The sequence below is a fragment of the Pristiophorus japonicus genome, chromosome 11 (assembly GCF_044704955.1).
Source record: "Pristiophorus japonicus isolate sPriJap1 chromosome 11, sPriJap1.hap1, whole genome shotgun sequence".
NCBI classification, from domain to species: Eukaryota; Metazoa; Chordata; class Chondrichthyes; family Pristiophoridae; genus Pristiophorus; species Pristiophorus japonicus.
Window position 1 is genome coordinate 199,285,174 of NC_091987.1, and position 27,913 is coordinate 199,313,086.

General features: G+C 41.9%; 1 protein-coding gene across 1 annotated transcript in view; it reads left to right on the top strand.

Annotated features, from left to right (window-relative positions):
• LOC139276431 (A disintegrin and metalloproteinase with thrombospondin motifs 15-like) overlaps positions 1 to 27,913 on the top strand; it is a 54,477-nt gene that overhangs the window by 10,762 nt on the left and 15,802 nt on the right. Inside the window, exons 3-5 of the mRNA XM_070894410.1 lie at positions 18,136 to 18,268; positions 21,691 to 21,858; positions 26,785 to 27,068. Coding sequence (XP_070750511.1) covers positions 18,136 to 18,268; positions 21,691 to 21,858; positions 26,785 to 27,068 — 585 coding nt within the window. The remainder of the gene's footprint in view (positions 1 to 18,135; positions 18,269 to 21,690; positions 21,859 to 26,784; positions 27,069 to 27,913) is intronic.

Genomic DNA, 27,913 nt, shown 5'->3' on the forward strand with positions numbered 1-27,913 from the left:
GGGTTAGTTAAGAGCCAACCACATTGCTGTGGATCTGGAGTCACATATAGCTTGGACTGGGTAAGGACCGCAGATTGCCTTCCCTAAATGATAATATGCGCAATAATTCTTTATGCTGAAATGGTATTAGAGGGGTTGGAGATTTAAGCGATATTTGGGATGGAGTTTGTGACATCTTCTCAAAACTTGTAGTGTAGAATCATAGAATAGTGCAGCAGAGAAGGAGGTCATTCGGTCCATCGAGTCTGCGATTGGTGTGGCCTAAAGCATATTCTTTAGGCATCCAGTTCCTGCATCACTCACTGGGAGTGATTTAAAACTGCTGGCTGCACATTTCTCGTTTGACAAATGGGCATATGGTAGTTGAAGATTGGAGGGGAGAGTCACCTCAGCCCAAGGCCTGCCTAATACAATTTTCAGGTGGGCCGGTAAATGGACAAACAGCACGCCTGACCATTTCCAGTGGGGAGGCTGCTCACATATGCGAATCAAAGATGTCCGCTGTTGTAGGACCTGATTGCAATTTGAAGTACAATGGGTGGAGCGTGAGCCGCATATGCGGCGCCCCGTTGAACCAGAAGGTAAGTGATTTAACCAGTGCTCCTTAAAGGGACTGCCGGTGATTTTTGAATGATAAGGGAGTCAAGGGTTATGGGGAGCAGGCAGGGAAGTGGAGCTAAGGCTAAGATCAGATCAGCCATGATCTTATTGAATGGCAGAGCAGGCTCGAGTGACCATATGGCCTACTCTTGCTCCTATTTCTTATGGTCTTATGACCACCCCATAAAAGGGCTCCAAAACTATTTTTCTTCACTGCCGGCCACTGTTGCCCTCCCTCAGGGATCGGCTCCATCCCCCACCCTCAAGGCGTGGTCTGCCACCCAGTTTAGCCTAGTAACCGGCCCATTTCCGCACCTCACCAACTACTTTCAGACAAGGCCTGAACCTCAAGATGGGTCAGGCCTCCTGCTGCTTTCGGACACTTCTCGTCCGTTGAGGGAGGAAGTTGGTGATTCTCCACACTTTGTCGGCATTTGCCATCTTTTCCACACCGGTTGATAGCACTTACCAGATGCGCACAATGTAAAAGCTAAAAGCTTGAGCATAAGGTTAATCTCCAAGCCATTGCTTTAGTTTATTGGTACAGCGGGACCGGTTTACAATGAATTCTGATACGGTGGAACTGAGTTTATGATGGAAAATGGCAAACTCCCAATTCACTTCATGCGTAACCAAACTAAATTGCACTTCTGTTAAATTCAAATAAACTAACTCCATTATGGTGAAACTCTGACCATTAATTTTCCATTATTTAATCAGTCAGGGACTGTGGAATGCACGCCACAGATCAGTGGAAACTCCATTCACAAAGTGTTTAATTTCTGTCTGCACACTGACTGGAACCTGAAATTTACACTGTGTGATATTACAATACAAATGCTTAATGCATTGTCAAATTCCTCTGTCACTAAATAGATGCGTTAGCTGGTTTATTTAAAAAGTTAATGCTTCTGTTAAAGTATTGGAAGGAATGTGCTAAGTGCTTCTACCATAATATATAAACCTGGAAATTGTGACGTGTGATAACTCTTATATTTCACTTCCATAGTCAGGGTTACTTTTTAAATGTTTTATATTCATTAAGAGTTTGATGTCCTGCAGTATCAGTTGCTTTGGTTTAAGACGTTCCTTCAAATGTGACTCTACCTTCACCTGTAACTTAAATAGTGCCTGACAAAGTGAAATTGTGTTCTGATAGACAACCTCTTCCTTTAAAATTGGTTCTACTGTCCAGTATACACTTACTTGAAAATGTTCCTAAGTTAGCCGCTATTGCATAACCATAAATTAACAAACTTTCAGTTCTTTACAGGGGAACCGTTGCAACTCACTCTTTTCATTCATTCACGGGATGTGGGCGTCACTGGCAAGGCCAGCATTTATTGCCCATCCCCAATTGCCCTTGAGAAGATGGTGGTGAGCCGCCTTCTTGAACTGCTGCAGTCCGTGTGGTGAAGGTACTCCCACAGTGCTTCCAGGATTCAGCGCCAGCGAAAGTGGTTTTTGGGTCAGTGCGTAGATCTGTTCAGGCGAACCTTGACAGATCGCAAGTTCTGGGTTTTCGCGCATGCGGAAACACGGATCTTGCGGGTTCTTTTACAAGGCTTACGATGGCGTACGTTGAGCGAACTCTGTCATCAGCCTTGCAAAATCCGGGCCGATGTGTGTTATATGTCCAGCTGGTGTCCCTTTCAATCTGCAGGTATTTCTTATGAAATGAAAAGAGGTAGTTGACCTGAGCAGTTAAATTCAATCAACAGCGTGTTTTGTTCCTGGGAAGATATTCAGATCCAGACAGAGAGTTTGCGTGGTCATAGTGGGTTTACACACTTCCTGACCTCCAGAAGCCATAAGGGGATGGCACGTCTGCTGTTCTGACCTTGCTAATGCGGGGACTTCAAAGCGAATTTCGATATCCTTGATCTGAATTTATTGCAGGGGTCTCAGAGTTCTCCACCCCACTTAGGAGATGCTGTGCAAAGGAAACTTTTATCTGGAGTGCTGAACAAAAAGGGCAGCAGTGGAAACTTATCAAAGGAGCCAAGTCTTTAGGAATTGTGGATGGAAAGTCAATTTACAGGGTTAGAAAAACAGTTGCTATATCTAATTTGGAACGATTGAGCATAGAAGTAAACACAGCATTAAAACTAATAGGAATAATCTATCAATCCTGGTCTAAACAGAGGGATTGTCATTTCGCAAATCAGTAAGCCAGTTGTTATATTTTTCCAATGATTAACAGTATCACAAAGTATCAGCATATAATGGCTTCTGGTGATTCTGTTAATTGTTTTTCCTCATTTGTGGTAATTGCAAACTAGGCTTGGTCACCTCAATAGATCACAAGTACAAAAAGCTTCAAAAAAAGGAACCGAGCCATTTTAGCCTGCATGAAGTTAGGAAAAAAACATTGTTATTAAAATTCCATTGCGTCATCGCAATAGATGAAGAAAAAACTTAGTGGCCCAGAAATTGTGGTCGGAGGCTTCCTGCAGACTGATGCCTCCGACCTGAAAACATTTCTACGAATTCACCTGGTGGTTCGGGAGGCTCAGAGACTTGTGGTCCTGGGCCTCCATGCGAAGGCCTGTGTAGATGGCCACGTATCCCAGGGACGTAAGCGCTTCTCACGCGTCCCTGGGAGCACGTGGGCCAGCCCAACCGATCCAAGGAGGGATATTCCCATTCATACTTGTAGTGAGTTCCATTGTGTCACCTCAACATACAAATCTAACACATATTTAGATCCAAACTAACCTGATTCCAGCTTTGATGTGGGTGAATTTGTTTGCAATTGTAACTTATTATGTCGCGACTTCTCAAAACACTTCACATAAAAAATTACTTTCGAAGTGAAATGACTGTTATGTAGGCAAATACAGCAGGTATTGTGTGCCAGCAATGTCCCACAGACAGCAATAAGACGTTTATTTTGGTGGCATTGGTTGAGGAGCAATGTCGGACCTCAGGAGAACTCTGTGCCCTTAAAGCTTATGTGATTCTTAGTGCAGTGCTTTACCACTTGGTAAACATGCAGTAATTTTAATTTGAATCTACTTCACATTTGGTTCAGTATTAAGCAAACCTGCAAATGGATCAAAGAAGGTTGGGCCTCTACTCATTGGAATTCAGAAGAATGAGAGGTGATCTTATCAAAACGTATAAGATTATGAGGGGGCTTGACAAGGTGGATGCAGAGAGGATGTTTCCACTGATGGGGGAGATTAGAACTAGAGGGCATGATCTTAGAATAAGGGGTCGCACATTTAAAACAGCGATGAGGAGAAATTTCTTCTCTCAGAGGGTTGTAAATCTGTGGAATTCGTTGCCTCAGAGAGCTGTGGAAGCTGGGACATTAAATAAATTTAAGACAGAAATAGACAGTTTCTTAAACAATAAGGGGATAAGGGGTTATGGGGAGTGGGCAGGGAAGTGGAGCTGAATCCATGATCAGATCAGCCATGATCTTATTGAGTGGCGGAGCAGGCTCGAGGGGCCGTATGGCCTACTCATGCTCCTATTTCTTACGTTCTCATATTAATGTATATGAAATTTCTGGAAAATTCCTCATCATATATGATTATAAAACTCTGCAGCCCGTGTCGTAACTCGTAACAAGTCCCGTTCACTCATCACCCCTGTGCTCGCTGACCTACATTGGCACCGGCCTCGATTTTAACATTTTCATCCTTGTTTTCAAATCCCTCCATGGTCTCACCACTCCCTATCTCTGTAATCTCCTCCAGCCCTACAATCCCCCGAGATATCTGCTCTCCTCCAACTCTGGCCTCTCGAGCACCCTGATTTTAATCGCTCCACCATTGTTGGCCATGCCTTCAGCTGCCACGGCCCCAAGCTCTGGAATTCCCTCTCTAAACCTTTCTGTCTCTCTACCTCTCTATCCTCCTTTTAAAATGGTCCTTAAAACCTACCTCTTTGACCAAGCTTGTGGTTATCTGCTCCAATATCTCCTTATGTGACTCGATGTCAAAAAAATTGTTTGAAGCAACTTCGGATGTTTTACTACATTAAAGTTGTTGTTATAGTATTGGAAACTCTCTGTTAGGTTCTTAACACCAATTCCATGGGAAGCTATTAGAATGTATCAGACATGCTAAAGCATATTCTACTACTTGATGCTTGCACTCTTCAGTGCAGCATCCTTTTTGTGTGCAACTTATAAAAAGAGGTGAAGTTGTGCCTGTGTAATTAACACACCTACTATATATTTCTTCTTCGCTATTTTCACAATATTTTGACATTCTTTCAAATTTTGATGTGTAAAAGACCTGGAGGCAGGCTTCTGAATTTTTTGTTAACATTTAAGAACGTAAGAAATAGGAGCAGGAGTAGGCCATTTGGCCTCTTAAGCCACCTTTGCCATTTAATAAGATCCTGGCTGATATTCTACCTTAACTCCATTTTCCTGCTCTATTCCCATATCCATTGATTTCCTGAATATCCAAAATCTATCGATCTCAATCTTGAATATACCCAACGACTGAGCCTCCACAGGCCTCAGGGGTAGAGAATTCCAAAGATTCACCGCCCTCTGAGTGAAGACATTTCTCCTCATCTCAGTCCTAAGTGGGCAACCCCTTATTCTGAGACGGTGACCCCTGGTTCTAGAATCCCAGCCAGGGGAAATATCCTACCTGCATCTACCCTGTCAAGCCCGATAAGAATTTTGTATGTTTCAATGAGATCACCTCATTCTTCTAAACTCCAGAAATATAGGCCTAGTATACTCAATCTCTCCTCACAGGACAACCCCTCCCCCCCCTATCCCAGGAACCTTTGTAGCACTCCTTTAATGACAAGTATATCAATCCTTAGGTAAGGAGACCAAAACTGTACACAATACTCCAGGTGTGGTCTCACCAGGGCCCTATATAATTTGATACACTGTACATTCCAAAATCACCACATATTCCACCAGGCCTTGATAAGTGTTGACTTTTGGTGCAGTTATACTGCACCTACCATTACTTGCATGATGTTGAGAGTAGTGAAAATGAACAGCGTTGATCTTTACCTTTCTCATTGTGACCTCAGCTCAATCAACTCTGACTAGTAGTAGAATTTCTAATGTTGCAAAACAAGCCCTCCGTTTGGTCAGTTTAACATTGCAAAGTGAAAGCAGGTTGCCCACAATCTTCTTAAACGCTATATTTTAAGTCGAACATTCTTTCTCTGAAGTCCACTATTTTGCCAGAACATGTACCCATTATTTATAAATTCTTTGCTCTATTTTCAGAGCCCGATCATAGTTTAGCATTGTGAGGTGAAATTCTGCAGACAATTTAGGAACCTTTATTTTCATGTTACTTTCATGGTTCAGTCATTCAGTGAGAGAATCTTGGCTGAAATCTTAGCACAAACTGCCAGATGTTAACATAATGGCTCTAATTACATGAACACATCAAAATCACCTAATCTGTTGCTTCATGCGGAACTAGTCCTCATTGTTGAATCACGCCATATATACAGGTTGCTGTATTGTTTTGTTTTTCAGACTGAACTTTGTCATTTAAACATATTGCAAGGTATTATCAGCTAGATCAGGTCAAAAGACTTGACACAGGAGGTATCATGGGTTGAGTGGATGTAAATGCACAGGATTTCTGTAATGAATTGTTACCTTGCATCTAAGTATAATCATCAATGAGGTATTTCTGTGGAAGGTTAATTATTTTTTTGGTAAACTGTCATGAGACTTCAATATTTTAGAAAAATAATTTTTACCTTTACACATGGAGGGGAATTTACCCTGTAATATCATTAAGGCACTTTTTCCCTCCAAAAATTTCTCAAGTAATTTAAGAATTGTGCGATAATTGCCATTCATAAGAGCATAAGAACTCGGAGCAGAAGTAGGTCATTCAGTTCCTCGAGCCTGCTCCGCCATTCAATAAGATCACGGCTGATCTTCTACCTCAACTCCACTTTCCTGCACTATTCCCATATTCCTTGATTCCCTTAATATCCAAAAATCTATCAATCTCTGTCTTGAATATACTCAACGACTGAGTCTTCGCAGCCCTCTGGGATAAATAATTTCAAAGATTCACCACCCTCTGAAAGAAGAAATTTCTCCACATCACAGCCCTAAATGGCTGACTCCTTATCCTGAGCTGTGACCCCTGGTTCTACACCCCCCAGTCAGGGGAAACATCCTCCCTGCATCTACCCTGTAAGAATTTTGTATGTTTCAATGAGATCACCTCTCTCATTCTTCTAAACTCCATAGAACATAGACCTAGTCTACTCATATCAAATATGTCAACTAGATTGGAAATCGTGGCACAAGTGAGGTCGGTTCTGGGAGGCAAATGACATTCTCGACATTCCATATAATGGGCCAGATATCCTTGTGTTTTCTGGTGGTTTGGTTTCCAATGTCATATCAAAAATCACCTCGGATAATGCAAAAAAAAAATCTGATTTTGCTGCATAACAATATCTTAAAGAACAGTAATGGACTTCTGTTAGCTCAGTTTTATAGAAAGTTAGTTTAGAATCTTGTCAGCTATCCACCAGATATTAAATCAGGACACAGTGTTCTGAAAAAATGGCTTGTACCCAACTATTCAGTTAGTGATTGGAATGAGAAGGCGATAGCAGATGGGTTTGAGGTTGCAGCCCCAGATTCAAACCCCAGCCTTCACAAGAAGCAAGCGTATTGTACAGTGCCTCACTGCACAATTGTAATTCATCCCCTGGGTGCTCTGTGACTCTCTTATGTAGACAGCAACTACAGATAGGTTCTAACACCATATATGGGAATAAAATTGTGATACCAAAGTATTCAGTATAGCTTTGCCAGTAAGAAGTCAATGTCTTTGTGCCTGTGTTTATTTCTATCTCTGCCTCTCTCTCTCTCTCTCTCTGTATCTGTCTCTCTTTCTCATTTGCTACTATTCCTCACAGATGCTGGAATGATCAAGCAAGGAACATTTGCATTTGTGTAGTGTAGTCAGGTCAGAATGTCTGAACCTATCAAAGTGCTTCACACAATGAACTACTTTTGGAGTTTGGTGACTGTTGTATGAACAAGCACCTACATAAGATGCGGAATGGATTTATGGTGGTCAGCACAGATTCACAGAAGAGCCTCATTGCACAACGATAATTGATCATTGAGAGGGAAAGCAGCATGGCAACATGTCTGGGTGAACCCAACTCCTGAGCGTTCCTGCACCATTCACTGTTCTACTCAGGTCTACAAAGTGGTTGATGCACAATTGCTATTCATGGACAACAGAATATTGTCTTCCTCAAACACACTCACAATATGTTATATAACCAAAATTAGTAGTACTTCTCTGCAATAAATTACAGAAAAACTTAATGCCCATCTGAAGCTCACCTGATAAACCCATCACTCGCGTGGTGCTGAACCGCACAGACCAGCGAAGATTCAGATTCAATTCCTGGTCTGTGTTGAGCCAGCTGGTACTGGCTGTCCTCAGAAATCTTTGTCTAGAGAGAGGAAAAAAACGCTCCCACATTTATTTCCCAACGAGGTAGCCATGTTGGAAAGTGCGTGCATCACACGGGCTGGACTGTTGGCAGTTGTGTTACCCCCGCTGTCTGCAAATACTCACTATCTGCTCAAGAATAGCCAGTTGTGCATGGTACCAGAGGGTTTTCATTGCCTGTTGAATAATATGAGTCAGTGCCTTCAAAAAGGTAAGGGAAAAGCTGAAGAAAAAACACATACACTCTTCCAATATTTGGGTGTAGCTGGCTATTGAGATCCAAATTTAAAAGTCCGCTTGTGTAAGAATTTTTAAATGCAATTTTTGTTTTGCAGTAACCCTTGGTTTGATAATTTGATTTGCTGGTTTAAACTTCAATGACCTTGATAAAAATTTGCAGTACTTAATTTTAGAAGTATAAGTTAAGGTAGTAATCTCTGGATTGCTACCAGTGCCACGTGCTAATCAGAGTAGAGGAAGCAGGATAGCTAGAATAAATACGTGGCTTGAGCAGTGATGCAAGAGGGAGGGATTCAAATTCCTGGGACATTGGAACCAGTTCTGGGGGAAGTGGGACCTGTACAAAAGGGACGGTCTGCTCTTGGGCAGGACTGGAACTGATGTCCCAGGGGTAACATTTGCTAATGCAGTTCGGGAGTGTTTAAACTAATATGGCAGGGGGATGGGAACCTATGCAGCGAGATAGGGCGAAGTAATATGGAGTCAGAAACAGATGGTAGAAAGGTAAAAAGCAATAGTGGAAGGCCGAGTAAACAAAGGCAAGAAACAAAAAGGGCCACACTACATCATAATTCTAAAAGGACAAAGGGTGTTAAAAAAACAAGCCCGAAGGATTTGTGTCTTAATGCAAGGAGTATCCATAATAGGATGGATGAATTAACTGTGCAAATAGATGTTAACAGATATGATGTGATTGGGATTACAGAGACGTGGCTCCAGGATGATCAGGGCTGGGAACTCAACATCCATGGGTATTCAACATTCAGGAAGGATAGAATAAAAGGAAAAGGAGGTGGGGTAGCATTGCTGGTTAAAGAGGAGATTAATGCAATAGTTAGGAAGGACATTAGCTTGGATGATGTGGAATCTATATGGGTAGAGCTGCAGAACACCAAAGGGCAAAAAACATTAGTGGGAGTTGTGTACAGACCTCAAACAGTAGTAGTGATGTTGGGGAGGGCATCAAACAGGAAATTAGGGGTGCGTGCAATAAAGGTGCAGCAGTTATCATGGGTGACTTTAATATGCATATAGATGGGGCTAACCAAACTGGAAGCAATACGGTGGAGGAGGATTTCCTGGAGTCTATAAGGGATGGTTTTCTAGACCAATATGTCGAGGAACCAACTAGGGGGGAGGCCATCTTAGACTGGGTGTTGTGTAATGAGAGAGGATTAATTAGCAATCTCGTTGTGCGAGGCCCCTTGGGAAAGAGTGACCATAATATGGTGGAATTCTACATTAGGATGGAGAATGAAACAGTTAATTCAGAGACCATGGTCCAGAACCTAAAGAAGGGTAACTTTGAAGGTATGAGGCGTGAATTGGCTAGGATAGATTGGCGAATGATACTTAAGGGGTTGACTGTGGATGGGCAATGGCAGACATTTAGAAACCGCATGGATGAACTACAACAATTGTACATCCCTGTCTGGCGTAAAAATAAAAAAGGGAAGGTGGCTCAACCGTGGCTATCAAGGGAAATGAGGGATAGTATTAAAGCCAAGGAAGTGGCATACAAATTGGCCAGAAATAGCAGTGAACCTGGGGACTGGAAGAAATTTAGAGCTCAGCAAAGGAGAACAAGGGGTTTGATTAGGGCAGGGAAAATAGAGTACGAGAGGAAGCTTGCAGGGAACATTAAGACGGACTGCAAAAGTTTCTCTAGATATGTAAAGAGAAAAAGGTTAGTAAAGACAAACGTAGGTCCTCTGCAGTCAGAATCAGGGGAAGTCATAACGGGGAACAAAGAAATGGCAGACCAATTGAACAAGTACTTTGGTTCGGTATTCACTAAGGAGGACACAAACAACCTTCCAGATATAAAAGGGGCCAGAGGGTCTAGTAAGAAGGAGGAACTGAGGGAAATCCTTATTAGTCGGGAAATTGTGTTGGGGAAATTGATGGGATTGAAGGCCGATAAATCCCTAGGGCCTGATGGACTGCATCCCAGAGTACTTAAGGAGGTGGCCTTGGACATAGCGGATGCATTGACAGTCATTTTCCAACATTCCATTGACTCTGGATCAGTTCCTATCAAGTGGAGGGTAGCCAATGTAACCCCACTTTTTAAAAAAGGAGAGAGAGAGAAAACAGGGAATTATAGACCGGTCAGCCTGACATCGGTAGTGGGTAAAATGATGGAATCAATTATTAAGGATGTCATAGCAGCACATTTGGAAAGAGGTGACATGATAGGTCCAAGTCAGCATGGATTTGTGAAAGGGAAATCATGCTTGACAAATCTTCTGGAATTGTTTGAGGATGTTTCCAGTAGAGTGGACAAGGGAGAACCAGTTGATGTGGTGTATTTGGACTTTCAGAAGGCTTTCGACAAGGTCCCACACAAGAGATTAATGTGCAAAGTTAAAGCACATGGGATTGGGGGTAGTGTGCTGATGTGGATTGAGAACTGGTTGGCAGACAGGAAGCAAAGAGTAGGAGTAAATGGATACTTTTCAGAATGGCAGGCAGTGACTAGTGGGGTACCGCAAGGTTCTATGCTGGGGCCCCAGCTGTTTACATTGTACATTAATGATCTAGATGAAGGGATTAAATGTAGTATCTCCAAATTTGCGGATGACACGAAATTGGGTGGCAGTGTGAGCTGCGAGGAGGATGCTATGAGGCTGCAGAGTGACTTGGATAGGTTAGGTGAGTGGGCAAATGCATGGCAGATGAAGTATAATGTGGATAAATGTGAGGTTATCCACTTTGGTGGTAAAAACAGAGAGACAGACTATTATCTGAATGGTGACAGATTAGGAAAAGGGGAGGTGCAACGAGACCTGGGTGTCATGGTACATCAGTCATTGAAGGTTGGCATGCAGGTACAGCAGGCGGTTAAGAAAGCAAATGGCATGTTGGCCTTCATAGTGAGGGGATTTGAATACGGGGCAGGGAGGTGTTACTACAGTTGTACAGAGCCTTGGTGAGGCCACACCTGGAGTATTGTGTACAGTTTTGGTCTCCTAACTTGAGGAAGGACATTCTTGCTATTGAGGGAGTGCAGCGAAGGTTCACCAGACTGATTCCCGGGATGGCGGGACTGACATATCAAGAAAGACTGGATCAACTGGGCTTGTATTCACTGGAGTTCAGAAGAATGAGAGGGGATCTCATAGAAACGTTTAGAATTCTGATGGGTTTCGACAGGTTAGATGCAGGAAGAATGTTCCCAATGTTGGGGAAGTCCAGAACTAGGGGGTCACAGTCTAAGGATAAGGGGTAAGCCATTTAGGACCGAGATGAGGAGAAACTTCTTCACCCAGAGAGTGGTGAACCTATGGAATTCTCTACCGCAGAAAGTTGTTGAGGCCAATTCACTAAATATATTCAAAAAGGAGTTAGATGCATTCCTTACTACTATGGGGTTCAAGGGGTATGGCGAGAAAGCAGGAATGGGGTACTGAAGTTGCATGTTCAGCCATGAACTCATTGAATGGCGGTGCAGGCTCGAAGGGCCGAATGGCCTATTCCTGCACCTATTTTCGTTGTTTCGTCGTTGTTTCGTTCCTGATGATAGGGGTCCAGATCTGTATCGGGAGGAGGGATGTATACAAAAGAAGTATCAAGTTTCCTGGCAGGTTAATATGGTACAGGTCATCATGATGAGCACTTATTTGAGGAAGAAATGTGAGCTGGTCTGAATTTGATTGGCTTGATCAGTTCAGGGTCCAGTTTCTTGTACAATAACAAAATCCTCCATTATCAGGAATTTTAACCCACGCCAGCAAAAAAAAAATTGGACTGAAGTCAAATTCTCCTTGGTAGAGTACCACTTAATTAAAGGTGTTTTTAAAAAATATTTTAGCAGTTCATTTCTGGCTGAGTTTAATGGCTTGAATAACTGGAGTTTGAACTGAATGCCATATCTTAAACCAAAGGCAACTCATGCATTTCCTCAAGTCTGACATTTGTATCAGGTAAAAATAGTGGAAAACTGAAAAAGAAAGGCTAAAAATCCAAAGCTTTAGATTTAAACTTATGTTCTGATCCTGGGGAAAAATTTCCTCTGTTAGCTAATTGGCACAAAATTGTAATTGTGCTCTTTACGGGTGTGCTGATAATTTCACCACAAGTTAGTAAATCCTCCACCCCCGCCCTGACGACCTCCTTTTTCATGGATAGTGAAGAGCAGCACTGGCATCAGCCATACAGACGTTTGTATTATATTCTGTCTAACTATCCCAGTTGTAGGGCAGGGTAGAGGTGGATAAGAGCAGCAGACAAGATACCACAGCCATGTCGCATTGGTTCATGTGAGTTCTCTCCCCATTGAAGCCAATGTCTCTTTACCTTCTCGGGGGTATCAACTCTCTTAAACAATGGCGCAGAAATTGCGGTCGGAGGCTTCCCACAGACGTATGCCTCCGACCTGAAAAAGTCTACGAACTTTCCTGGTGGTCCGGGAGGTTCGGCGAATCGCGCTCCTGGGCCTCTACGCGTCGGCCTGCGTAGAGGCCCACGTATTCCAGAGACCTAGGCGTTTTGCATGCGTCCCTGGGAATCACCGTAAGTATGAATGGGAATACCCCATAAAATACACAAACACTTATATAATTTTTTTTTTAAATCACATTTAAAATTAATCAAAATGGAATTTAATTAATTAATTAAAACAAAAATGGATTTTTTTGGAAAAATAAATGGACATTTTTAAAAAGGTCTAAAAATGAACTTACCTTAATTCACAGGTTTTTAGATGTTTAATTTATTGAAAAATAATTATTTTTCTGTCCTTTAAAAGTCTTACATTGATAAAAGCAGACCTTACGCCTGTTTTTAACAGGTATAAGAATTTCATAGGAATTTGCTGGGCTGATGTTGGGCAACTAGCCCAACTCTCCGCCAGTGAATGGCCATTTCTGTTAGATTCGTACTGTCTGTCATTCTTGACCGACTGCAAGTTCCCGGTTTAGGCGTGTGCACAGCGCATGCCTAAACCCGGAACTTGCGGGGCCCCTTCTTCTTAGGCAGTCCCTCGAAGTCGAGGATGACTTGCTTCCACGCTAATGAGTTCTCAGGTGACTGATGAGTTCAATGAGTCTCTGTCACAGTTGGGGCAGACGGTGGTTGAAGGGATGGGTGGGTGGGATGCTTGGGTTGCCATGCGCTCCTTCCGTTGTTTGCGCTTGGCTACTGCTTGCTCCTGGCGAAGAGACTCGAGGTGTTCGATACCTTCCCGGATGCTTCTCCTCCACTTTGAGTGGTCTTGGGTCAGGGATTCCCAGGTGTCGGTGGGGATGTTGCACTTTTTCAAGGAGTCTTTGAGGGTGTCCTTAAAGCGTTTCCTCTGCCCACCTGGCGCTCGATTGCCGTGTAGGAGTTCCGAGTAGAGCGCTTGCTTTGGGAGTCTTGTGTCGGGCATGCGGACAATGTGGCCCGTCCATCGGAGCTGATCGAGCGTGGTCAATGCTTCGATGCTGGGGATGTTGGCCTGAGCGAGAACACTGACGTTAGTGCGTCTATCCTACCAATGGATTTGCAGGATCTTGTGGAGGCAGCGTTGGTAGTACTTCTCTAGTGCTTTGAGGTGCCTGCTGCGGGGATCCTACGGGCTATGCTCATCTCGTACCCGCCCGTCGGGAACGCAAATTTAGCCCCATGCTTTTAAAATATTCAGCAATCAATCCTTCTACAAACCCATCAGTTCTGAATGCCCCATTGCCCCTTCCGTTTCTTCTTTGTTGTTTTTCCAACTGGTGAAGTGCATTTTATTTGAGCGATAACATAACAAACATAACATGGCATTGTAGAAGCTGGATCATGCCTTTTTAAAAAAACAATATATAATCAGTGTGATCTCTGTTATTTGAGATCTTTATCTTCTGTTTGCAAACAGTGTCCCAGATGGGTCAGAAGAAACATAAACAATTGAAAAACATGCAATAGTTTAATTGTGAACATGCATCGCTGTCTCCAGTGCTGCTGGTAAAGATCCAACAACTGTACCTCCGGTATGCTGGGCTGGTATTCCCGTTCTGCTGTTTATGAGCTACATTTCTGGCTAACATTCTTTGTGAACATATATCTCACAGGATCATGAAACGGGTCAGGCTCGAGAAAGGATTTTAAATTTGGTTTATGTGGACAGAACAACATTATCTTAAATTCTCATAAAGCTGCAATGCAGGGAGAGTAATGACACCATGTACTAGTCTTATCTTTCACTCTTTCCCTTTTAACTCTTTACTAGTCTCTGTGGGGACGTTATGTTCTGTGACAAATGGCTTCAGTATTGGAGATGTCGAATTAATCACCTGCAAAGCTCTCTGATGTCAAAGGTCATATTCAGGTCTGTTTCCCACCAGCTTGAGTACTTGTACACGAGGAACTTACTTTTCCACATCTGCCTTTCAGTCACATCATCAACTTTCATCTAATCAATTATATCCTTAGCACATTGAAATCAAAACAGTGCATTTTGTCATACCCTTCACTGGTGCAAGATATATTTCCAGATATCCAATCACAACAGCCACTTTTGTTTTAAGCTGTTTGAAACTTACTTCTGCTGTCCCTGATAAAGTAAACCATTTTTAATAGCACTTTACACATATGCTTGTAGAATAGAAGACCCTGTCACCAGGGATTTCACATAAAAGTTTTGGAACAGCCCAGGCTGTGCCATCTCTGATGCTACAAAGGAAAGCAACTGATTGCACTAGGAATTAAATCAGAGATGTCATAAATTATGTGAAAGTGTATCATTGATTTTGCTGTACAGATTTTAAAAAATCTGAAATAAAAATGGAAAAAAATGCTGGAAATCTGCAACAGGTCAGTCAGTGCCTAAATGACAAAAGGCAGTGGGACCCTTCATCAGAACAGCTTTTAGCTTTACCACGGACACTTAAAGGGGCACTTTAGCCTAATGATATATTGTGTCAAGAAGCTCAACTGGCAAAACAACAGATTCACCAACTCATTTACAAACTAAACTACTTTTTCACAAAATCAGGAAATATTGGCCCAGAATTTGCGGTCAGCTGTGAAGCTGTTTGCTGCTGGCTCCGAAGGACATTTTGCACAAGGATCTCGCGATCTCTGTGTCGAGAACTTCGGGTTTTCCGACCTTCAATTCAAATCAATGTAAGTTAGTGGGGATCCCCTTGCGCGAACTGTTGTGACGTCAACAGGCTGTCTAAGTGTGCAAAGAAAATGTAGAATTCTCTCCACCTCTCTACCTCTCTTTCCTCCTTCAAGATGGTCCATAAAAATGTAACTCTTTGACCAAGCTTTTGGTCACCTGCCCTAATTTCTACTTATGTGGCTTGGTGTAAATTTTTTAATCTCATAATAGTCCTGTGAAGCACCTTGGGACATGTCACTACACTAAAGCTGCTATATAAATACAAGTTGTTGTTGTTCTCACAGACAGAGAACAAGGAAGTGAGTAAGCTCTTGAAATTCTAACGTAACATTTTTTTTTAGAGAGAGCAAACAAAGATTGGGGCTCTCACATGGGGTAAAGACCAACCTGAAATAATGATGGACAAACTTTATAAAAGACTTTTAAAAATGTTTTTGAAAAGTTTCTTAAAAATGTAAACTTTTATTAAAATGGACAAATTTCACACTGTCCAAAATTAAAATGAGTTTTCCAGGCCCTTAACATTTGTTTAGCATTAATAACGATGTCAAAATCCCGGTTACACCTAATCCCTTTGGATTTAACTTTCAGTGGTGAATTTAACAGCGTACTTACTGCGGAAGAGACAACATTTTTCATCAGTTTGAATGATTTGCTGATTACACAGTTTGCCGGGTTTGTGGCCAAAGGGGGCGGGGGAAGAGAGCGGTCACAGCACCTGTTTCGGAGCAGTCAGTGACTCACCACAACTTTGGGATTTCTGCATCCACCTGCGCATGCGCCAAATCCTGAAGCGGCGATCAGTTTCAAAGGAGTATTGGCGTCAAATACATCATCAAGACCATAAATTCCGGGCCATTACTTTTGTGAAAGTGAGACACAGCAGTAGTAGGATCTGTGCTTGTGCAGAGAAGGAAGAAATTGGTCTCTATCTGAACAAACAATATCATTATCACATTGCTGTTTGTAGGAACTTCGCTGTGCCCAAATTGGCTGCCGCGTTTCCTCCATTACAACAGTGACTACACTCCAAAAGTACTTAATTGGCTGTAAAGCGCTTTGAGACATCCGGTGGTCATGAAAGGCGCTATATAAATGCAAATCTTTCAAACAGGCCCAGCCTAATACCACTCACTGATTCACTCCCCAGCTCTTATCTCCCTCTGTGCAGCCCTGGGACGAACGGATCATGTTATCATTGATGTTTTAAAACAGACATAACCAATCAGCAATGTACAAGCTATCAGATCCATGTATCAGTAATCCATCTTGTGCAGTACTTTAATCCCAGTTGATGATTCAGCTGTGAATGTGAATTTTTACCCCCTTAAATTACAGCTGTTTTAAATCAAAACATTGCAAGGAATCACTTACAGTGCTGTAGTTGGTAAAAAGGATTCACCAGGGATGGAAATTGTTAAACTGGTAAATCTTACTGAGTGCTTGGCCTCGTCTAGCATTACCATCTTCAGTGTGTTGGGACTACAATTATAAACCATTTGTCAGAACAGTTTCAAGGAGTACATAAGTTTATGGTATCTAGGTTACAGCAACATTTTATTTAAACTGGATCTACTGAACATACTTTTCAAGATATACCAGTGTCAAAACATCATCTCTCTCAATATCACGTGGTGTCAATCTGGAACATTCTGAACAATTGGTGGCGTTGATTTGGAAAATAAGTTTTTGTATGGGGTAATGGTTGGCGTGTTTTACTAGCTGTATTCTGCTTAGAAATATAGTCCCTCATAAGCAATGTTGGTGACTGGGAGAGGCGTGGGGGGGTGGGGGTATGATGTGGTGGTTGCAGTGTGAGCAGACAGAATGAGGGATGATGCAGTGAGGAACATTCCCCTACTATTGAAAGGTGGAGAAAAGGCAGGGTAAGCTTTACTGACGGTAAATTATACTCTGCATTTTCTTCCAGAGATTGACAGAGGAAAAGACAAGTGGTCCAAGCTTTCTCCATGCTTTAAAGCTGGGATCCCTTGTTATCTACCCTGGAATGTGGGAAGAATAATTTTCTTTGCATAGGAAAGCGGAGAGGGAAAAACTTGTCTTTATATTTGCACAACTTTGGTGAAAAGTAATACAAATGCAGCTTATTATACAATAAAAACTAAAACAAACACTGCACACTTTCAATTCTTTGAGATGCATTCAATCTGATCTTTACACTCACTGCATATAAGAGCTATAAATCTGTACAGTGGCACGCAGCTTACGGCAACCAGCCTTCAAGCTGTTACAAGACCACTTCCAAGCAAGGTTTTACTCTTCAGTATTTAGCTGGCAAACATACATTGGTGACTTTTTAAAGAAAATTACTTAGAAATAAAGTTCTGGGAAAAAAAAATTACCATATGCCGGCTGGCCTCCCAATCGTGACATTTGCAATAAAATGCAAACACATGTAATCTACTGGCAGTGATAAACTCCGCGCTGAATGATTTAACCAGGCATTAGCTTGCCAGATGTGAGTTTAGTACTTGAACGGTCTGTATCTTGAATTGAAAACGCTTTGTGAATTCGCAACTATAATGAGCCCTCACCTTTTTTTGTTTAACACTACCATTGTTAGAAGTTATTACCTTACAGATTTTGAACACCATGCAGTTCTGTGGAACCTTGAACGTGGATGGTGCAATTATATATATTTTTAAATGGTTACACTTTCCATTTCCAGTTAACACTTCTTCTACCAGTGCATCAAGCTCACAGCTGCTTTATGAAGGGTGTATGATTTATTTCTAGGACTTGTGCGGAGCTCAGACCTGTGACACGCTGGGGATGGCAGACGTGGGGACGATGTGTGACCCGAAGCGAAGCTGCTCTGTCATTGAGGACGATGGGCTCCCATCAGCCTTTACAACTGCTCATGAATTAGGTATAGATTATATTGCATTAGATTTAGCAATATCCAACATTCTGTTCTGCATTTTTCCCCCGTTTGTTTTAATTCACAGCATATTGTACAGTAGCAGGGTATGGTAGCATAGCGGTTATGTTACTGGACTAGTAATCCAGAGGCCTGGGCTAATGATCTGGAGACATGAGTTAAATCCCACCATGGCAGCTGGGGAATTTAAATTCAGTTAATTAAATAAATCTGGAAAAAAAGCTAGTATCAGTAATGATGACCATGAAACTTCCGGATTGTGGTTTAAAAACCCATCTGGTTCACAAATGTCCTTCAGGGAAGGAAATCTGCCGTCCTTTTCCGGTCTGGCTCATATGTAACTCCAGTCCCACAGAAATATGGTTGAGTTTTAACTGCCCTCTATTGTATCAAAGGACAATTAGGGATGGACAATAAATGCACGCATTGCCAGTGATGCCCACATCCCATGAATGAAAACAAAATCTTAAATTAGACAGATATTTCGTCCAGGTAAAATATAACTAAGTATATTTTGTAAATTTAGTGAAAACATTTTAATGCATTTTCTTGAATGCAAAATATTTATCAAGGGAGGGAAAATGGTTCCAAGTTTTAAGAAAATGTGCCCATAAGAAAATGTGTGCTGATATTTGTTATGGTCAAGAAACGAAATAAAGGGGAACTGATAATCCAGCGACAGCGGTGTTTGCTAGCCAATTGCCCTTGGATAGTACAATAAATTGTCATTGAGATTTTGCTGATGAGTCACTGAACTGTCCAGATCTGGTGAATGCATTCAGTCACTGCTAGATGCTGGTTGGCATTGTTCCCTCAGGTTCCTGCATAGATGCCAGATGGCATCTTTATTGCAGCTGTGCTGAATGAGTGGAGGCTGTTACAAGCGATACCACAATGACCATGTGAAATGACTATGCTGAATGACCTCCCTTCAGATAAAGCTGGCTTCTACACAAACTTTTCAGGCAGATAGTTTGCTTGAGTTTGATGAGAGGATTACGAGTGCTGATTATCTACTCTTTTGCCATTGAAAGCTGATCATTGAACATAATTGATAGCACATTTGGGAAATATAGGGACCCTACATATCCAAGTGATGAAGAATATATAGAGATGAGGCAAAATATATCTGAGTTACAGTGAAAGAATTGGGGGCAGTGCCAGTCTATAGTTGAGTTAGTTACATTGGCCCCAAGTTTCCACATGATTTACTCCTGATTTTTAGGAGCAACTGGTGTAGAACGGAGTATCTTAGAAATCAGAATTCTCCACATTTAGTTTGCTCCAGTTCTAGTCAGTTAGAACAGTTTCACTTTGGAACAGAATTTCTTTTTCAAAAGGGGGCGTGTCTGGCCATTTACGCCTGATTTCAAAGTTTCGTGAGTGAAAACTTACTCCAAACTAACTTAGAATGGAGTAAGTGAAGATTTTTATACCCTCGAAAAAACCTTGTCTACACTTTAGAAAATCAGGCGTAGGTTACAAATTAGGCATAGGGAACGAGGTGGGGAGGGGAGTGGGGGGGGAGGGAAGTCATTAAATTCTACAATCAATCCTTAGTTATACTTGTACAAATATTATACAAATAAATCCAACCTGAATAAAAATTTATAAGCTAAGAAAAGATTAAATAAACCATGTTCCTACCTGTGTGAAAGTGCTTCAGGCAGGCCTTTCATGTTGGAGACAGGCAGCGGTGTGGCGTCAGTGTCTCAACGACAGCGGCAGCAAGCTTCGAGCTGAGCTGCAGTGCTTGAGGCAGGCCTTCATTCTCTTCGTGGCTGGCCGCGAAGAAGCAGCACCGGACGGACCCGAGGCCATTCGGCCATGAGATATCAGCGGCGTCAGTGGCTGGCCGGCAGCCGAAGAATCAACGCAGGACACACGCAGCTCATTAAGGTTCTTGAGGCCATTCGGCCACGCTTTAGGGGCGGCGTCAGTGGCTGGCCGGCAGCCAAAGAATCAGCAGCGGACGGACGTGAGGCCATTCGGCCATAGGATATCAGCGGCGTCAGTGGCTGGCCGGCAGCCGAAGATACAGCAGCAGCCTCCGAGCTGTGAGGGGGACTGAGGCCATTTGGACAGGGAGAGGCAGCCACATCGACAGTTTTATATTTAAATTTGCAGAATGGGTGCTGCATTGTCAACACCACGTATTATTGCAAAGTTGAATTGGCACTCTTATTTCTCCAAACACACAGTCCTTAATTTGCATACACCAATGCAGCACCGGTTCTGCAAGTTTAGCAGTGAAAAGCTGAACTCACTGATTTCAGCAGGTGATTTATTCAGCAGTGCTGCTAAAAGCACTCCCTCACACACAGAAATATCAAAAAAAATTAAATTACAAGCCTTTGCAGGGGTCCAAGAAACAAATCTTCACTTTTTCTGTAGTATTTAAAAAAATGGCCGAGTGCCAATGTTTGTGTGAGACTGCGCGTGCGCGCATGCTCCAACGCGCACGCGCAGGGTAGCCGGCACCACGAAGGCTAATTGAAATTGTACCCGCCCCCTGCTACTTAGAAAATCGGCGCGAGTGTTCGGCTCCGCCCCCTGCTGCGAAGAGCGCGCTGTGCCAAGCAGACATCGAACTCCAAGGAGCTTGAGAATATTGGACTTTTTTTTAGGCGCAGTTTTCGGCGCGAAAAACAGGCTCCCACCTCGGAGGTGCGCCGTTTTCGCCGCGGCACGAAACTTGGGGCCATTAAGTGGTGTACTTTCTGACCGTACACTATCCTACAATATTTAGCAGTCTCTTTTGATAGAAAACTAACCATCTGCACACTTAGAGTACTGCATACAGTTTTGGTCTCCGAATTTAAGGAAGGATATACTTGCATTGGAGGCGGTTCAGAGAAGGTTCACTAGGTTGATTCCTGAGATGAGGGGGTTGACTTATGAAGAAAGGTTGAGCAGGTTAGGCCTATACTCATTGGAGTTTAGAAGAATGAGAGATGATCTTATTGAAACATATAAGATTCTGAGGGGACTCAACAAGGTAGATGCAGAGAGGATGTTTCTACTCATGGGGGAATCTAGAACTAGGGGGCATAGTTTCAGAATAAGGGGTCGTCCATTTAGAACTGAGATGAGGAGGAATTTCTTCTCTCAGAGAATCGTAAATCTGTGGAATTCTCTGCCCCAGAGAGCTGTGGAGGCTGGGTCATTGAATATATTTAAGGTGGAGATAGACAGATTTTTGAACGATAAGGGGGGAGTGAAGGATTCTGTGGAGCTGAACCCAAGATCAGATCAGCCATGATCTTATTGAATGGCGGAGCTGGCTCGAGGGGCCAAATGGTCTACTCCTGCTCCTTTTTCTTATGTTCTTACCTTAAAGGATCTCCAGTAACTGACAGGATCTGTATGACCGCATTTTGATTTGAAGTTCTTTTGTCTTTTGGTTTTAGGCCATGTGTTTAATATGCCACACGACAACGTCAAGGCGTGTGAAAATGTGTTCGGGAAGCTGAAAGATAATCACATGATGTCTCCAACCCTCATACATATTGATCGTTCTAAACCGTGGTCAGTGTGCAGCGCAGCAATCATCACAGACTTCTTGGATAGTGGGCATGGTAAGTAGGAAACCATTGCTGCATGGCAAAGCCTACATGAATTTTAAATGTGTTTAATAACTTGCCGGCACAGGCTCGATGGGCCAAATGGCCTCCTTCTGTGCTGTAACCATTCTATGATTCTATAGGAATAGTCCGCCTCTTCCACTTTCTGTTCACAACAGAATTTCATGAAGAACAATACAGTTCATTTGCTTTGTTGTTCTTTGTGGGCTGAACCGTTACCCCCTCAAAGGTTTTTAGCATTCGCTGTACAGAACTGAAAACAGCTGTACAGAAACAAGAAGGGTAGGGTTGGGAAGAAAATCAACCTCACTAAAAATACAAGTTGGCTTAGGTGTTCGAAAAGCAGTTGAATTCATGATGAATCTCAAGATTAAAATGGTCCATCAAGTATAAGTTATGCTGCTTGCCCACTGAACTGCGATTATTTTTCTGCCAAGCATCAGAATGGAACACTATCGTATTATTATATTTTTAATTTTTCTAAAGGGGAATTCTGCATCTCAAATAATAGATCCATTGTAGGGAAGCAAAAAAATTCAGAAAACAATGCATTCTAACCACACTACATGCCAACCATTAAGTGGGGATTTGGTGCATGAGATCAGCTGTTGAACATGAAATGGGTTAGCAGCTGTCTTTAAAAAAAAAAGACTAGAGAAGAATGTAATATGAATTACTAATGGTTCATAACTGGACTTTGCCAATCAGAAAATATATGCTACAAGTCCTGTTCAATCATTTATCTCTTTCAAACTCATTCATCTGATAGTAGGCCAGTTCAGGTCAGCAGCTACAATGTGAATACATTCTTTTTTAATGGTTCAATTCATAATATGGGTAATACTGTGATCCTTATTTTAAATGGGTTACTACCTCGGAGATTAGCAAAACCGTTTATTGATATTATTGCAAAATGCAACATCGAGTATAACGACGTTCCAAAGGCACTATGTAAAAGAGGAGAAAAATGCATGAGTAAATCCAGAATAAGTGCCCAGAAATGCAGGGCTTTTTTTTTCTAATTGCAGAATTCCTCTTTAGTAAAATTTAAAATATAATTTCTTGGCAGAAAAATAATCGCACTTCAGTTGGCAAGCAGCATAAGTTATACTTGATGGGACATTTCAATCTTGAGATCCATCATGAATGGTTTTCGAACACCTAAGCCGACTTGTATTTTTAGTGAGGTTGGTTTTGGTTCGGCCCACCCCTCCTCTTCTTGTTTCTGTACAGCTGTTTTCAGTTCTGTACGGCGAATGCTAAAAACCTGAATGGACCAACACTTGTACAGGTATTAATCAGTGAGATTCCTTATACTCAAAAGTATTGTACAAGAGACCTGTTACAGATAAGTCCATTGCATAACGGAGCTCTACAGGGAGAAAAAATAATGTCCTCTATCCCTGGCTGCAATAATCTTTACTTATTTATTTCACTTTGACGACAGTTTATCCTATTAAAAGCAATAATGTAATGTAATCTATTTCAAACTAAATACTGTGTGAAGATGTCCTGTCACAAGTTCCTTGGCTGAATATTTCTCATGGAATTACATCCATTTCATGCACTTACTATAAATGTAATCTATAGAGGAATTTCTAGCCAAATATATGTAACTTAATAAGGTTGGGTTGGAGGGAATTGAGTGGCACATTGTTCATTCACTTCTGGACCTTGGGTTTGAATCTAGACTAGAAAGATCAAAAATACCTTTGGCAATTGTAAAAGATCCTCTGTAAAATGAATTTGGGTGATCTTAACTAAGTTTTTACTGGACATGAGTTCACAAAGCACAAAACTGCCTACAGTTTGGCACTACTTTGGCATTTTCAATGTGCATAATAATTCAGTCAGATAATTTACAGATATGTAAACGGAACTAGCAAGTTCAAAGTATAATTTTAAAAACGGTATAGAATTGCTGAATGCATGAATTCTACTTTGTCATCTTTTTATGTAGAGAAAGTGAATGTTTAAAACTCAATTTAACAAGATAGCTTTGTTTTCTGCTGATTTAGTCAAGGAGTGGAATAATTTTATTAAATCAATTTAATCTTGGCTGATGTGCAAATGAACAGCAGTGTTACTTGACTAAAATGCATAGTCGTTGGAGTTACAGTATCAATGTTTTCGAAGGAGTCACTCAGACTCATTTCAAATTTGATTTGATTGAAAGTTGAGATTTTGTTGAATACACATTATGATATCATGAAGGCTTAATTTTCGGGAAACCTTATAAAGGGATTGCTTTGACTACCTTCCATCACGCAGGTGGCACTATAAATACACAAACACATTAGGTATTCTGCTCAGGAACATGCAATTATATTTATTTACTTTTTTCAAACTAGTTATTTTAAGCAGGCAACCAACTATATTTAAAGGGAAAGAATGGAAGGTATTTGAATTCAGAGTTAAATTAAATATCTAGTGTTGAGATATTTATCCCATTATTTTAAACACAACATGAATTGTGTTAACGTGTTTAGATTGGAATGCATATATTGATATGGAAACTAAGAAGTATGACCATCTATAGAAATAATATTGCAACACCTTGGTACCCGAGTGAAGAATCACTGAGTGGAAATGTAATATTAATGGCTCGGATTTTGCGGTTGGGATGATGGCGAAATGGCAACTGACCGCAACTTTGGGATTTGGTTCAGTTCTTGACACAGAGATTGTGGGATCCTTGTGCGAGGCGTACTTCGAGGCCAATAGTGAACGTCTTCACATTTTGATGACCACAAATTCCAGGCCATTGCTTTTAATTGATTTGAACTCTAGTCAAAGGTGTAAGATGTAGGGGATTTGTGGGAGCTTGGATGGAGAAATTCCTATAGTAGGGAATGAGGGAAACAAAGACTATTGAGTGATGAGCATGATAAGGTTGACTTTGCAGAGACTGATGGAATGATTGGCGACAAGCACTAGCTGGCCAAGCATCCAATGTTATAAGAGCTGAAAATACAATGCTGCTTGGCAACAACTGATGACCTGCAGGGTGGGGCTGCAGCAGCTATTGTGTGTCTGATAATAATCACATGGCACAATATTATTAATCCTGTTGCTGCTGGTGGAATATTTGCTGAGCTAATAGTTTTAGGATGGAATGAACCAAGCAGAGTTCAGAGGCTCTGTTCAGGTTGCTTGACACGGACAGCTGTTTAAATTCAAAGTCTAATTGAGCCAGATAGTTTCAAAGTTTAAGTGATTTGAGATCCCATATGGTGCAATTTCTCATTGGTAAGGATTAGTACATGTGCAGCTGTGCTCCTTGGATCATAAAACAGGATTTTTTAAAAATAAAAACATTCCAAGTAAGCAAAACTTTAATAGAAATCAAACATGGATAAGATTTATGGTAATTAAAAATAAGGAGGGAAATTATATTTCATGTAACAGAGACTATTTTGTAGAGGATTCTCCATTCCTAAGGAGGGAAAGTATGGAACATGATGTGCTGGATCAATGACAGTTCTAGCCTTTCCCTACATTGACTCAACAATGGATTTCATTGTCTTAGACTCGTTATTTATGTAATGTTATTTCCGTTTGTATATTAAATTGTCATATAAATCACTGGTTAGGCCTCAGCTGCAGTATTGTGTCCAATTCTAGGCACCATACTTTAGGAAGGATGTCAAGGCTTTGGAGAGAGTGCAGAGGAGATTGACCAGAATTATACAAGGGATGAGGAACTTCAGTTATGTGGAGAGATTCGAGAATAATTCTCCTTAGGACAGAGAAGGTTTCAGGAAAGATTTAAGAGGTCTTCAAAATATTGAGGGGTTTTGATAGAGTAAATGAGGAGAAGCTTTTTCCATTGGCAGGAGGGTCAGTAACCAGAGGACACAGATTTAAGATAATTGGCAAAATAACCAGAGGGGAGATGAGGAGAATTTGTTTTAATGCAGTGAGTTGTTATGATTGGGAACGCACTGCCTGAAAGGTAGAAGCAGATTCAATAGTGACTTTCAAAAGGGAATTGGATAAATACTTGAACAGAAAAAAAATTGCGGCTATGGGGAAAGAGTGGGGGAGTGGGACGAATTGGATAGTTCCTTCAAAGAGCGGGTACAGGCACAATGGGCTGAATGGCTGTCTTCTGTGCTGTATCATCCTATTTGCCTTCTGTAAATACATTATTCAGATTACTTAATTGGAGTTAAATTTGAATGTTATTTAAACTTGAGAAATAGCACTGAGAATGTCAAAGGCATTGAATCATTGCTTCAGACCTCGAGTTATAGATTTGAGACAGATGCAGATCATCACAAGGATTAAAGAATGGTGTAGTTGGTAATTCCTGTTCACAACAGTTGTATCATTTGGTCAGAACTCAAGATAGTGGCAAAACTACTAGAAACATCTGAATCTGGATTCTCTTATGGGGGTGAGGGTGAAGATCATAAAGGTTGTAATGGATTCTTACATTTTCACTGTTTTGACAGTAGCTAGTTGAAATGCTAACTTATGGAACCATTCAATATTTGCAAAACATTGAATTAATATTTGTCACCTCCTTAAAATAAATAATGTATAATTTTTGATTGTATCTTATATAATGCACACCATGTAAATGAATGTTGATACCGGTACATATAGGACCAGCACTGCATGTTATTTAACTTGTATGTTTGATGTAGTCATTCCAGATATTTGGAACATGAATATTGGCTCCTCTATCACTAGCAGGAGTTACAAAATAGATTTGATCATCTGTTATCAAAAGTATACCACTTCCACAGTTTAGAACATACCTGACTGTCAGTCATATACAACCAACGCAGATATGAGTGAATTGTTAGTGGTTTTTATGCAGTATTAAGTTTCCTGAGGAGAAAGCCAAATTTGATTTTAATTATAACAATATGTGACTATGGAATGTCAGTGGCTAATCTCTTCCATCCGCAGGTGACTGCCTACTCGATGAGCCGATGAAGCCTATTTCATTACCCGATAGCTTACCGGGAGAAAGCTATAACTTGAACAGACAGTGTGAACTAGCGTTCGGCATTAACTCGAAGCCGTGCCCATACATGCAGCCTTGCCTGAAGCTGTGGTGCACTGGAAAAGCCCGTGGGCAGCTGGTGTGCCAGACAAGACACTTCCCATGGGCAGATGGAACGAACTGTGGGGATGGAAAGTTCTGCATGAAAGGTGTCTGTGTGGCAACCCATGATGTGACAAAGTACAAGGTAAGGTCAATGAATAATTACCATTAGAAGAGAACTTTGTGTGTGTGCAGCACTCCATTTCTTTTTTCATTTCACACTAGATATTTGTATTCAGACATTCACTGGCATGTGCTCCTTTTTATCCTTCGTATGAATAGAGTCCTTGGGGCCGAAATCCAAGGCCATAACTTTCTGGGCCCGGGTCAGTTCCAGCCCGGGGCGGACGTCCTGCCCCTAGCGTGGAATTACCCTTTGCGCTCCTCAAACGAGGCGGAGCGCTGTCTCAGGTGCTCCCGAGCAACAGTGCGGTGCTGCGGTTAGCTGGCCCACCAGAGACAATCTCGCACGCAAAGAGAAGTGCCATGCTGCATGATGGCAGCCCGGTCGAGAAGAGGGCCGCCCTTGTCAGGCCAACGGAAATGTCGTCCGGCAATCAAAAATGGCGGCCCATGGCGCACACGGCCTCCCCTTTAAGGGGTGCCCCGGACATCGGCACACACCCGCCATGTGTCCTGCGGGGCAATTTCCCCTGCGGGGCGAAAAGGGGTCGGCGTGGGATGGTGAAGGGTCGGTGAGTGCAACGATGACGTCATTGCCGAATGTGTGCCAGCCCGGAGTGCAAATCGCAGCACTAACTCCAAATCGCAGCCAAACTCTCGCGGGCAATTTCGCCCCAGATGCCACTGCCGCACGGCCCCGGTCAAGAAGGCAATTGTTAGCACCTACTGGTGGCACTAACAGGACGCAAAAAAAGGAGCAATTCCAGCCCCCTTATTTCTAATTGCTGTTGTAGTTAGTTTAGATCATACAATCTATCTAGAGTACATTTTATGAGTGTCTTGTCTATGCATAATAATTTCACAAAA